Here is a 13921-nt window from a genome sequence, read left to right as displayed (position 1 = left end):
AGGGAAGGAAGGGAAGGAAGGGAAGGATTTAGTATGCTGGTTGTCCAATACCTGCGGAGTCAGGCTGGATGGGGCTTTGAGCAACCTAGCCTGATGGAAGGTTGCTTCATGTCAGGGAATTTGGAACCAAGTTATATTTAAGGTACCTTTCAATCCAAAGCATTCTATGATAATATAGAGTGTTAGAGAAATATCACCCAAAACCTAAATATATGGTCATACTTAGTAAGTGGGAATAATAGTCTTTCACCTTAATTTAACGTAAATTTTAAGCAAATAAATGCAGCATTACAGAATTGAAGATTATTTATATTTATGAATATATACATATATATTTATATACCTTTGTCATACAGCCATACAGCCATATAACCTGTGGCTGCTCAGTGAAGCATAACTTTAATCCCCACTTATTCCACTGTCTCACATTACAAATGCAAGAAAAACAACAGGAGGTTTCCTGAGCTGATTATGTTCTTGGCCCTAGGAAATGCTGTCTATGAGGACAACAGGTTTTACTCTCACTATCTCTGTGTAAATTTGAGACTAGAGGCAGGGGGAAGCGCCAAAATGCTATTTAAGAGTAACACTATCTCAGTGTAATATGTGTAAAGGGCAAAATTAAATTCTTGTAACTAAGTATCCAACATAATAAGCGAAACCACGCTGTCTGTATCAGCTCCCAAGCCATTGCACTGCATCTCTCTCACTCACAGTTTTCAAATGCAGGCCTGAATAGTCTGTATTTGCATGTAAAAAAGAAATAAGGAGATATTTTAGTTCTTCACAAAGCAGAACTGCTTGTAAGAAAGAGGGAAAGCAGGTGCTCAGGGCCAGGATAAGCAGGGATAGAGAAGAGTGCCAGGGGAGATGAGCTCAATCTCAGTCCTGGGAACAGAATTGGTGGCAGGATTAAAGAAAGTGACAGATGAGGTTTCCATTGCAGAATCACAGCTATTACATTTCCAGTGGCCTGTATCAGAACAGACAGCAGATGCCTTTAGAAACTGGTCTCTGTGGGCATCCTGAGGATATGACTGCTAACAAACCAACTTTTTCAACAAACTTTTCCAGTGACATAGTCCTGATCCAGTCCTGGCCACATGCCTTCAGGTGCAGGCTGGCATCATAGTTCATCCCTCATGGCATTCCACTGTGCTTTTGAATAGATTCCACAGATTGCATGGAATCCAAAGTGATGCAATAACAGAAGGCAAAGCAATCTAACATAAAAGTTTCTCTATCAAAACTAGAAACTTTACTCAGATGACTAGGCTAACTTGCCCATAGATGTACAATTACTACAGAGGTGCAAGAGAGAAGAAAACACATTTCAGGAGCACAGAAGGAGACCAAAAATGCAAATACAGAGAATTATGTTTCTAAATTTATTTCAAGTGATCCTGTATTTTTATTTTTTTTTAGTTAAGGTGTTGCTTGTTGTTTTCTTGAGACATATAAGATATTGTCCTAAATACAAAAATACCATCATTATTTAAATGTGCTATTACTTATTTAAAATCCATCTTTGAAATTTAATAACAAAATCAAATGGGAATAGTTTAAGAGAGCTTTGTTTACACCTGCTTTTCTTTAAGGCACAAACAAAGGTGAAAGTGAATTCATACACTGTCTCCAGAGACGTAACTGGTGCATCTTCAGTGAGTTGTTGTTATTGCTGTTGTTATTATTATTATTATTACTACTATTATTATTATTTTATTTTATTTGGCTAAAGTTTGAAATAAAAGCTGGGCAATGGCAAATTGATGAATAAGCAAAACTAACTACCTGTAAAGCACGTTAGAGGATGTAAATTACACCCAAGGAAATCGCACTGACACGGCCCCGGTTCAGGTCTCAACTCTCGGAAAGAAATACCCGTGTGAGAAATGCAGGCGGGGACTCTCTAAGTTTCTCTGCATCTTGGAGAGAATTTCCCCACAATGAAGCAGGCTGAGAACCTCACGCCCGAACCTCGGAAAAGCTCAGCAACATCCCAACTTTTATAATAACCCCTTTCATCCTCCCTTCCAGGGAACTGGCGAGACCAGCCAGTCTCACGGAGATGCGCGCTGGGTAAACCCAGCAGCTGGCAGAGCCTCCCGGCCGCCCGCCGTGCGGGCAGGGGCTGCGGGCAGGGGCTGCGGGCAGCCGCGGCAGCTACCTGCCGGCCCAGGAGGAGCCGGCCGCGGCAGCGCTGCGCCAGCCCGGAGCACGGCAGCAGCCACAGGTGCCGCCCCAGCGGAGCGGGGCAGCCGCGTCCCGGAGAGGCGGGTGGGCGACCTGCGCTCCCCCTTACCTGTGCGACGGCGAGGAGACCCAGGGCGAGGGCGAGCGGGGAGGCGGCAGTGGCCCGGCGCTGCCCCGCGGCCATCCTGCTCCCGCGGCGCTCCGCCGTGGTGAAGCGGGACCGCCGCTCCGCCTGCCTCGGGCCGCCCCTGCGCGCCTCTGCGAGCGGAGCAGGGTGCGCGGCGCCTCCGGGCCCCGCAGGGCAGGGAGGTGCGCGGGGGCGCGGCCCCCCGCTGCCGGGCGGCGGGGAGGGAGGCGGGGACCCGCCCCCCCCCGCCCGCCCCCGCCCGCCACCGCCCCCGGGGGTCCTCCGGGGCTCGGACGGAGCGGGCAGGGGTGGAAGCGGGGACTCGGGTAGCGATGGGCGACCTCGAGGACGGGGACACTCAGGAGAGGACGGAGCGCACGGGCAGCGACAGGAGGTGCAGGCAGCGATGGCAACTCGGAGAGAGAGGGCGAAGGAGAGAATTCGATGCTTGGGAAGGGATGGGCGTGTGGGCAGGAATGGGGCACGCAGGCAGGCACAGAACGTGCAGGCTGGGATGGGCGTTCCAGGCTGAGGCAGATGGGGCTGGGACACACAGGCAGGCATGGGGCACGCAGACAGGGATGGCGTATACAGGCGGATACGGGCCATGCAGGCCTGGATGGTTAAAGCAGGAGCAGGGTATATCGGCAAGAGCGGGACGCTGTGGCAAGCACAAGGCAGGCAGGCAGGAGCACGGTGTGCAGGTCCAAGGACGGGCCACCACCTGTCGTGGTGTACTGGTATGCTTTCTTTGACATGCTTGCCTACTAAGCATGAGAGAATTTTCAGGATACTACGCTGAAATGCTGTAGTGCTGTGACTCTTGCTGCCCACATCTGCCTGAAGGTAAGGGCTGCAGGTGCTTAGCCAGGGAGCAAAGACCCTTCATAGAGCTAGCTCTTTAAGCTTTCAAGCCTTCACTTAAAAGTTTTTGGTTAACACCTGCAACTCCATCATCTGCTAATACAAGAGTCAAAATGCAAGCTGTGACAACCAAACAAGAATCTCACTAAAATTGTCTTGGCTGCCTGTGAAAAGTTTGTGGCAGCTCTTATAAGTCTCTTGCAAAACCATAAGAAAATGAATTGTTATTACACGTGTCCCTAAAATTCCCACCATGAGCCTATTTGAATGCTCCCACAGCATTCTGGGCACATGTATTTACATACTTGGATTATCCCTGGAAAATGTGCACCTCATTGATGAGCCAAATAAATCATATGGGAATCCTAAATAAAACTATGTTGATGAAGCAGCATGTGCAATCACTAAAGACTGCCACTATTCTCTCTGTCTTTTATGCGTTATGTCAGACATTTTTGACAAAGCCTTTGCCCTGTGCAAAGAAGGCATGGTGGGTTTGTGGCTGTAATCTGCATGGGAAATCATAAGAGCTCCTTCACACTATACTTCCTTATAACCTCTTTCATTTGATCCTTTAAAACCTGTTAATTATACAACAAACAAACTCTATGATTAATATTTTAGAAATGCTCTTTCAAGTACAGCTACATGAAGCATAGTTGCTTAAACTGAAAAATTTTTGATTATTCAAATACACCAGGAATACTCTATGAATATGCATGAAAGATGAACTCTAGAATTTTGGTTTTCTTTTTACAGACACATGGTTAGGAAAAGACATAAGCACTGTGCATAAACCTTCTTGGTTTTAGCAGCATATAATCATAGAGGTTAAGGCTCCTGTACATATAGTGTGGACTAAAGTATGTCATAAATGTCACATTATCCAAGAAACAAAATTTGGCTGAACAAAACATGATTTTCTTCTTGTTTTTGTCATAAACAAAATTTGTCATAAACAAAATTTGTCATGAATTTCTCAGGAATGAGATGTTTCCAAGTCTCATGTTGCAAAGCATACTTATCTTTTAAGAAATAAGAAGACATTTCCTGGCATTTACAACTGTCTGAAGGGCCTGACAGTTCAAGGTAAAAGCAAGCTATATGTTAATTGTCAAGAAATGTTTTATTGATAACTGTTCCTACTTACATTATGAATTGTGTGTTGTTTGCATACAAAAGATAAGATTTCTCACACCAAATTTATAGCTACAGGCAATGTTGAAACTGTACCACTGTTGCCCAATAGCTCTGTAAAAGTTGTGTCTACAACAGCAGAGTCATGAATTAGTAAGTAGTGGGGGAAGGAAGAGATGTTTCTCAAAGTATCTACTTATATGGATTTGAACATATTTAACAAGTCTACGCTTAAACATAGAAAACAAATAATAGTACTTACAGAAGAATGCTTCTTATTCTTCCATGAAACTGACAAAATTGTTAGGCACAGTATAGGAAGTCCACACTATTGTCATCTCAGGGCTCTGAGAAGACTTAGGAAAATATAAGATCTTTTAAGAACTAAGAAAATATCAAGGCTTCATATGTAGGGAGAGAAGGACTCTCCTTGTTCAGAAAAACAAAATAAACAGTTAAACAACTTTGAAGACAATTTCAGCATTAGCCAGAAGATAACATGCTTAGCAAGAATATGTTTTTCTCCATGTTTAGAATGTAGGCTACATTCTGAGAAAATCAAACTTCTTCCTCCCAGCAATATTGCCTTAGTATTACCTACAAGATAGGATTGTTCTGTCTCTTTCTCTTTTCTATATAAACAGGCTATTTCCTGTTGAAATGGCAATACATTTTGAAACACAGACTTGCAGCTCCAAATCCAGGTAGAGCCTCTGAGCAGGTGTAACATGTGGTAAATTTATGTTAAATGTAGCACTTTGGGCTTTTAGGCATTTTCCTCCATTGTTCTCAGAATTACACAAGTTTGGCCAAAATTCACCTCTACAATAGTGATGTGCCATTGTTCTCAGTACTCTACAAAATTAATTACAGGCATCCAGGTTTTGCATCAGAAGCTACAAAGGGAATTATATTTCCATTTAGATATTCAGTTCCCACTTAGGTGGTTTCATAATTAGAGCTTAAATTAGTAAGGAGCATCTGGTGTTGAAAGTAGACAATCCTTTCCCAATGCAGAAAGTTGTGATGATTTAATCCATTTAGATGGTTGAGGGATTATGAATGTGGCAGCCTTCAGGTGTCTCACAGGGTAGGTAGGCTCTTCATTCTTGTATGTCAGCTGCTGCCCAGTGCAGGCTGTGAAGGGCCCAAAGCTTTTTCAAGGAATATAAAAAATGTGAGTACAAGTTTCCCTTTCTTATCCTCTTCTGCTTGCAAATGATACAATTATTTTCAGCTTGTTTATTTTATTTTTTGTTTGTGTTTGATTTTATCCCACAGTCAGATTTTGCATAGGTACAGAGTAGGTGAAATGCATCACATGAGTATCTTCAGATTCCTTTTCTTCTTCATTTTTAACTACATACTACTCAAAATTAGTAATAAGTAGCAAATAAGATTTTTTTTTATAATTAATATCTGGCATGACTTTGAATTGAACCTTTAGAGTTAAATAAATAATACCCAGTGGAAGAAGCAGTTTATGCAGAAAAGAGAAATGTTTTAAAAATTAATTTTTTAGCAAGCAAAAAATTCTTGTTTTTGAAAAGTTAGTAGTTTTCCTTAGAACATGCAGTTTTAATAGTGTATTCCATCCCAGATGGTGAAGATGAAGGGGATTCAATCTCTAGAAATATATTTTACTATCAATGATTAGAGCAGTGAAGCAAGCAGAAAAACTACAATCTCATGCCTGTGCTCCTCTCCCCACTTCCTTGTCACTTTCCATTTCCTCAAACAAACAAAGCATTTTGTTGGCTATTGTGTATGCATCAATCAGATTTCACCTGTTGGCATCTGAGCAGGCAACCACCTTTCAACTCTAGCTGCACTGCAGCTCATTGTGATCCGTCTTTCAAGATACTGAGACAGAAAGACCTGGTCCTTCCACAAAGTGATGTTTCAAGGTCTTCAGAATCTGTTTCAGAGTATTAAAACATAGTGAATTAGTACAACAAAAAAATTGTAAAAATTCCAAGAATGACCATAGTAAAATGAAAAAGAAAAAATAATAATATGCATATTTAAACATTAAAACTACTTTGTAGAAAAAAACCAGCATTATATTCTGTATCGGAGTAGAAACATATCGGTGGGTTTATCTTTCTGCATTCAAAGTTTACTGGAAGCAGTTCAGAGACAGAAAAGCCACATTGAAACTAACTAATTAGATGAAGTGTTTAAGTGCTTAGAACACTTAATCCTTTGATTTTGGTTTGTTCAAAACTCAGTGTGACAGCATTATTTTTTATTTTTCTTTTTGTAAAAAATTGTATCACAAACTGTTAAAAACTTTAGCAATACAATGCAATTTCATAATTTGTTGGGGGGGAGGGAGTGTGTGTTTTGAATACTTGCTTGTTTCAGGGAAGAAAACCTGTTCTTTATATAAGAGGTCCCAGCAGAGACTGCATCTAAAACACTTAACATTCCAAAGTATAATAACACATATAAACTCTGATGGGTGAGGCTTTCTGGGTGAGGCTTAACTAGCTATACAAGATCTAGGATTAACCACAATAAAAAGTTCTTGAAATTGTCACAGAGTGTTTAAAGACCTTCCCGAAGAACTTATCATCTAATGTTCCCCAAGGATAGGCAGCAGATAGTTAAAATACAAAAAGACATAATATTTGTAGAAGAGAAAGACTGATGCAGAAATTATTTCTGATTCTGTTAACACCTCATCCATACCTTAGAAATCTCAGTACTGAATCTGGCATCCTTAGTCACCTCTCAAGTGCTGGAGGAAGAGCCTGGTGGTAGCAAAACTCTGCCACCTCCTTCTACTTCCATAAGTCTTTTCAATAAATTTAATTATGCAGAAAAGGGGATGGGAGCCGAACACAGTTGTCAGCATTTGAATATGCATGGTAATGAGCAGCAGAAACGGACATTCACCTTCTTGCTCACTTATAAGTGACCATTTGTGATGCAGACTTCAGTATTTTAGAACAGTGTATTTATCCTCTACTGAAAGATGGAGGGGCAATGCTTTGTTCATACAAGAGCTGTTAGGCAGTTATGCATTCCAGTCCCACAAGCCATTTTCAGTTGCAGTAGAATGGCACTTTCTGACATGGCTGAAGTATTTGTTTGCACATTTTGGGGATTTTTCCCCCGGCATTAAAATGTCATACTATCACAGAACCAAGGCTTTTTTTTTTTTTTTTTTTACATTTGTGTACTTACAGCATACCTGAAAAACTCTTTCCTGAGGTCTGGTATTTATCCCAAAACAAATAATGGCAATTTCTACATTCTGTCATAGTGTTTTAGCAATACAGATTTTGGAGTTTATTAAAGAGAACTGCATCCAGCCCTAGGGCCCCCAGTGTAGAAAGAGCATGGACCTCCTAAAGTGAGTCCAGGGAAGGCCACAAAGATGATCAGGGGATGAAGCACCTCTCCTTTGAAGACTGGCTGAAAGAGCTGGGGTTGTTCAGCCTGGAGAAAAAAATGCTCCACAGAGACCTTACAGCATCTTTCCTGCAGTTAAAGGAGGTCTTCAAGAGAGCTGGAGAGGGACATTTGACAGGGGCATGTATCAGTGATAGGACAAGGGATGATAGTAGGTTTAGGCTATATATTAAAAAGAAACTCTTTACTGTGAGAGTGGTGAGGCACTGGAACAGATTGCCTAGAGAAGCTCTGGATACCCCACCCCTGTAAGTGTTCAAGGCCAGGTTGAATGGAGCTTTGAGAGACTCAGTCTAGAGCAAAATCCATACTTTTCTGATATACAATCTAACAGACAGATTTATAATAATAAACAGTGAAAATGCATGAAGTAAACATTCAAACCCTTTAAATTTCAGAGGCTTGATAAATAAATAAAATACTTCATAAGAAACTTCATACAATTGTTTAATTAGCACTGATCATATACTGGTAGATCACCATCTGATTATCTTTCCAAAGCACTATGTTACTGTAATTTTAATATAGTGTCAATTGTTTTACTTCAAACCTAAGCCCTATCTCCTGCATCACTTCACAGATTTGACTCTCCACACCAAAAATATTCCTGAGCTAATGTCATTCAGTGCTTTGTACAGGGCACCAAACATGCCATAGTTAATAATTTGACTTGACAACCTATCTCTGATTCTGTGAAGAACGAGCTCTGAACCAGGAGTCTGGTCAAAGGTTTAGCCAGAAAGCAAATCTACTTCCCTTTCTCCTGACTTATCTATTTTATGTTTGTTATATGAATAAGTAATTGAAGTGTGAAGTATTAAAAAAACCTCAGTTTAAAAACTCTCTTTCCTTTGCTTTTAGGAAAACTATTTCTTTGGGGCTGCATTCTTCTTCCCAAAGTTCCCTCCACTTAGGAAGTGTAGGCAAATATCAGCCAGAGAGCAGCTAAACATACTGTTCCTGCTGTTACATCAGCTTCTGTACAACACTGACATATATAGGGAGAGAAAAGCCAACAGCGGATCTGCAATTTGAAGATTTTATAAATTTTTTCTGCTTTTACTTAAAAGATGAGAAAGAATAACTACCTATAAAAGTCTTTACACATGATGAAGAAGTGAATCTGCCAGTTTTCAGAGCTTTGTTTTGAGTCATTTTGGGCCTAAGAGGATTCACACTAAAAAAGCTGCCTCCACCACTGCTTAAGAGTCTCATCAAAAATGCCAATAAACAATTACACTAAACAACAGTAGTGTATTCTTCTCTCATTCCCTTCCAGCCCAAGATGAAAATACAATTTGGGACACCATGGGACCACCTATACTTGATTTGAAATTTGTGATATAGTGCTTTCCACAAACATCTGAACACCATTTTAAAAGTCGTTCTTAAGTGCATAGGTCTAATTTGTGCCAACTTCTTTGCCAGCTGAAAAAACATGAAAAAAAAACCCTCTGTGAGAAACAACACTGTAAATAACAGTCAGATGCAAAGTGTTATCACTTTCACTGAACTAAATGATCAAAGATCTGACACTGCACAAAATCAAATTCTAAAAATGGAGATTTTGTTATACAAAATTTTTTGTTTCATGTTCATGTTTTGAATACTCTTTTATAAGAGAATTAAAATTGTCTTAAAGCCTTTTGAGAAATTCAAGTAGTAAAAAAGGAAAATTATTATATTTCTGAGAAATATGATAATTTCAATATGTCATTTTCCTTTGAGATAGTATCTGCACAGCTATCTGCTCCTTTTTCATGTCTGTCTGGAGAACAGAAGCACAGATATCAGTGTGACTGGTACTGGTTTCTTCAATAAAATTTTTAATTGGTTCTGTACCAGAAACTAGAGAAGAGTCATCATCCTTGCATTCTAAATGACATTCACTCTTTCAGGTAATAACAGAAATCTATTATATATTATAATGCAAATTCCTACATAAGAGTTTTTTTGGGGGGTATTTTTGGTTGTGGTTGTTTGTTTTGTTTTGTTTTATTCTTACAGCAGTGAACTATTTTCTAATTTGAACTGCATGGATACTGCCAGTATTCAGTTTTCATAAGAAACACCTTCACAAAAGAAATAACCACACATATAAATTTCCTCTTTTACCTTTAGAAACAATCCATGGACTCCCAGAATGCCCACATCAGACTTACTTTGTGAAGCAAGAGTAAATTGATGAAGTAAGCTTTGTGAAGCTTATATAGAGGAAACAGGAAAACAGGAACTCTACCTCTTTTAAGCAGTAAATAAAAATCCCACTTTCAATAAATCTGTACACAGACACCCCAATTCAAACTCTTGAATGTAAAGACATGTTATATATTAAATTTAAGGTATTTGAAGCAGTAACATGGTAAGACAATGAATGATTCGCTCTTTTTCTTTCCTCTGTGCTTAGTTATGTCACTTCCAACCTACAACGCTGCCATCTAACTGCTGCTACTTAACAAGTACAGAATCAATGACAGTTGCATTTGGAAAGTAAATTCCATCTAAAGACAGACTGAGCCGGGACTTTGCAGTTTTCTGTTTAAAAATATGCAGAGGAAACTGCAACGGCATGACCAAAGAAACACATAAAAACTGTGGACAAGTTATTGACACATGCAAAGGATCTGTAAAAGTTACCCTGTAAAACCGTGCATTTACACATTATCCAAAACTTTGAATGTGAATACACCAGTAGGTAATGAAACAGGACACCAAAGCTGATTTTCAAAATCTGTTGGCTTTGCAAATTAAAACTATAGAATAGAAAATTGACCCCAGGGAATTTACATTTATTCTCAAAAGTTACCATATGCTTAAAAGAAGTGTTTCACACTTCACTACAATGGAAGTATCACTCATTTTAAGTAATTCCCACACTTTAAGTGGTGAGATGAGAGCAGAGACTGCTTGGAGGGTTAATATAAATAGATAAGGAGAGTCTTTGTGACTCTACTTGTTTGTGCAGCATTCCACATTTTCCTAAGATAGGTTACGAATATTGCAAAAGGTGCATAACTTCTTCCTGAACTAATCCCTTCAGGCTAAATCAAAATTAGTATTTAGACTGATTGAATCAAGAAAGACATGTTTAATTATATTGCCAAGCAATATTAACTTCAAAATACATTAGAGGCCTACAGCCCATCAGTCTAAATAAAAACAATTGGAAAACCTCAGTTGGGTTGGTTGGGTTGGGGGCTTTATCAATTTCGGCTAATGCATTTGACAGAATTCATATTTTTACATGAAAGTGAACAAATAGCATTTTACATGTTTCAGCTGTATTGGGTATTATATATTCACCAATATTCACTTGGAATTCCCAGGAATCCAAGTTTCTTACAGAAAGGAAGTTTTTTCCAGCAAAAAACTTGGAAGAAAGAGAAAATATGCAGTCAATCCAGTTTATACCTGTTTTCTAGATACCACTCAACAAAACCCACAAGCTTTCACAGCAATAGCCATTTTTAGTTTATTTTCATTCAAAGCTAAGCTTGTGGGAGAGGGAAAAAGACCAGATGCAGCACATGTATAGATATATAGAGAGACACATAGATGTAAAGACTTACAATAGCTAATTTTAAATTTTCTGGTAATTTACTGCTCCACAAATATATAGAGCTACTCATATATATATTATGTATATATATTAGTATCAGGAAGCTAAACTGTTCTAACATATTACTCTGACTTCAGACTGCTTCTGAAACAACAGAAGACCATGTCTGAATCTTTCCAGTATGGAGTACATTAGCAATTCAAAATATGTCTTTTTTTAAGACATTAGGGGATAGTTCTAAGAGAATAGTGTCTTGTATAACAGAAAATGTTTAATCTGAACTATTTTTCTTTGTTAGTCTTCAAAAAGATTAAGCAGAGGCAGTGTGTATTATGGGGATGCTGGTGCATGTAGATTAGGTTTGGTTGAAGAACTGTGTGGCTGCAGGCCTAAGCCAGTTCTAATTAATTTTTAAAAACACTTAAAGCCACTTAATAAGTACATTTCAACTAGGATGTAAAACTTCCAAAGTATAAGAATGTTTTCTTACATCAATAATTCTTCTACAATGAGTAGTCAAGGGGGAGGGGAACTACTGTCATCTAAGGCATACCTAAGACTTCAGCATATTTGTGAGATACAGGAGGCAAAAACCCAAGCCAAATGAAGACCCAAGATACATACTGAACATCCAGATATAAATTATATCTCCCTCTTATAGTGTCATTGGTAGCAAGCAGTCCATAGCAGTCAGGATGAAGAATTAATGTCATTGTCTAAATAGGAGATTCCTACTAAAGGGTGCTGCCTGTTACAGGCAAGCTTGAAGACATTTTATGAGCTTTGTAACAAGAAAGATGCTCTTGTTACAAGAGAATCTGCATGGGATTTTCTGTTACATATAGGGAATTCACCTCGTATTCTATGAGATTATAAATTCACATAAACTGTAATGAAGAAAAGCAGATTTTGTTTTTCTAATAAACAATGAACATTTTCATGTTTAGCTTTCAGGCCAGAGAATGTACTTTTTTTGGGGCAGTAAATGGCATTTCTTTACTGCCTGGAAGAAAGACCCACCATGAAAATATTTGTATATGTATATATATGTATGTGTGTGTGTGTATATTTTAATTTTAATTAAAAAATTTTAAATTTATTTTAAAAAATTTATTTTAAAGGGTACTGAGTAGTACTCTTTGCCTGAAGTCTATTTTAGGAGCAACTGCCACATTATGGATAAAAATTTCAGGGAGAATTGGGGTAGCACAAAGGCTCTGATTGTAGTGAAAATATTACTCATTCCAACTATTTTTACCCCATCTAAATGGGTTTTTAATTTTGATGGGATGAAAACTACAGCAAGACCAGAACAAACCATTTAGATAGTTATGACAAAAGGGACATAGAAGACAGCCCATCCTGTTCAGGGCACAGATGTGCTTGTTTTGAACTCTGCAGTACTGCTTTTTGTGTGGCAGCTGTTGTAGGATGAAACAAGGTCTTAAGTCCTTCAAGTTAAAAAAATAAGAACACATTAAACAGACTCCTATTTTTTTCTTGTTCACAAAATCTTCATATTTTGATATCCCAACCACAATAATCATAGCTATTGGATGCAAATATGAGTGGCTTGCTTACAAGCTAAATTTAGGAAGGAACGAGGAAGCTGACAAACTATAAGTAGCAGAGACCTTTACAGATATTGATAATTTGCATTATAGAAGCATAATACTTCTTTGATATAAAAGTTGTCCATCATTCAGGGTAAGAAGTCTTCCCAGGTATTCAATATAATCTTTAAATTGTGTGTTCTATAAGATCTAATATTAATAAAATTGTTGCCCAGTATTCCCATTTTTATATGCAGTTGCCTTAATACCAATTTTGTATTAATTCTCTTTGGACAGATGTAGTTTTAGGTTCTGGCTAGTGATTGAAGAACACTCAACAAATGCATCTAAACCATGGAATTAGGTTTCTAGATCCACATAAATACTGTGGTCTCTTTCCAACAGCCGCCAAGAACAGCTTGTTTATCAGCCCCCTGCTTGCTCTTATTTCTCTTACACAGAAGCCTCCATGGGCAGGCAGAGATGGGCTGTTTTGTGGCTCCAGAGACTCAGGGGAACACAATTATAAAGTATATCACCCACGAAGGTATAGGAAAAGGAATAGGAATAGGAATAGGAATAGGAATAGGAATAGGAATAGGAATAGGAATAGGAATTGACTTTCCTCTATATGAAAACAGTACACATGAACAGTGAAAACATAACTGCATAAAAAGCCTTTCCTTAATAGTCAGGCTTTGAGTTCATTCACTGTTTTTTTGTTCTTTTGGTTTGGTTTGCCTTTTTCTTCTTCTTTTTATAATTTGACATGGCTGGGTACAGCAGTCAGGTGCTGCAGCTATCTAAGGGATGCATCCTGAGAAGAGGACATCCTGGAAGTCCAGAAACCTCTGCAGCTGCTTCTGTGATTCCAGCTCCGAGCCCTTAGAAGGACTTCTGTGTGAAACACAGCTCTTTGAGGAGACACAGAAGAAAGAGACAGAGCTATCATAATAGATCTCTCAGGAGGTTTTTAATCAGCTCTTTCCTCCAAGAAATCCCAGATGAAATAGGTAGGGATTCAGACAAAACAGAGGGTTTTATCCCTGAGGGCAGGCAAAGGGAGGG

At 38.9% G+C, this 13921-nt stretch overlaps 1 protein-coding gene and 1 long non-coding RNA gene across 2 annotated transcripts in view; both read right to left on the bottom strand.

The window, feature by feature from the left end:
• ADAMTSL1 (ADAMTS like 1) overlaps nt 1–2425 on the bottom strand; it is a 387761-nt gene extending 385336 nt beyond the window's left edge. The window contains exon 1 of the mRNA XM_015614942.3: nt 2303–2425. Coding sequence (XP_015470428.1) covers nt 2303–2377 — 75 coding nt within the window. The 5' untranslated portion in view covers nt 2378–2425. The remainder of the gene's footprint in view (nt 1–2302) is intronic.
• A 1866-nt stretch (nt 2426–4291) lies between these two features.
• LOC107198183 overlaps nt 4292–13921 on the bottom strand; it is a 25670-nt gene continuing 16040 nt past the window's right edge. Inside the window, exon 2 of the long non-coding RNA XR_001518874.1 lies at nt 4292–6239. This is a non-coding gene — a long non-coding RNA (uncharacterized LOC107198183). The remainder of the gene's footprint in view (nt 6240–13921) is intronic.

Source organism: Parus major, chromosome Z, assembly GCF_001522545.3.
Source record: "Parus major isolate Abel chromosome Z, Parus_major1.1, whole genome shotgun sequence".
NCBI classification, from domain to species: domain Eukaryota; kingdom Metazoa; phylum Chordata; class Aves; order Passeriformes; family Paridae; genus Parus; species Parus major.
Note: the sequence above shows the minus strand (reverse complement) of the source record. Positions and strands in the feature narration are given on the sequence as shown.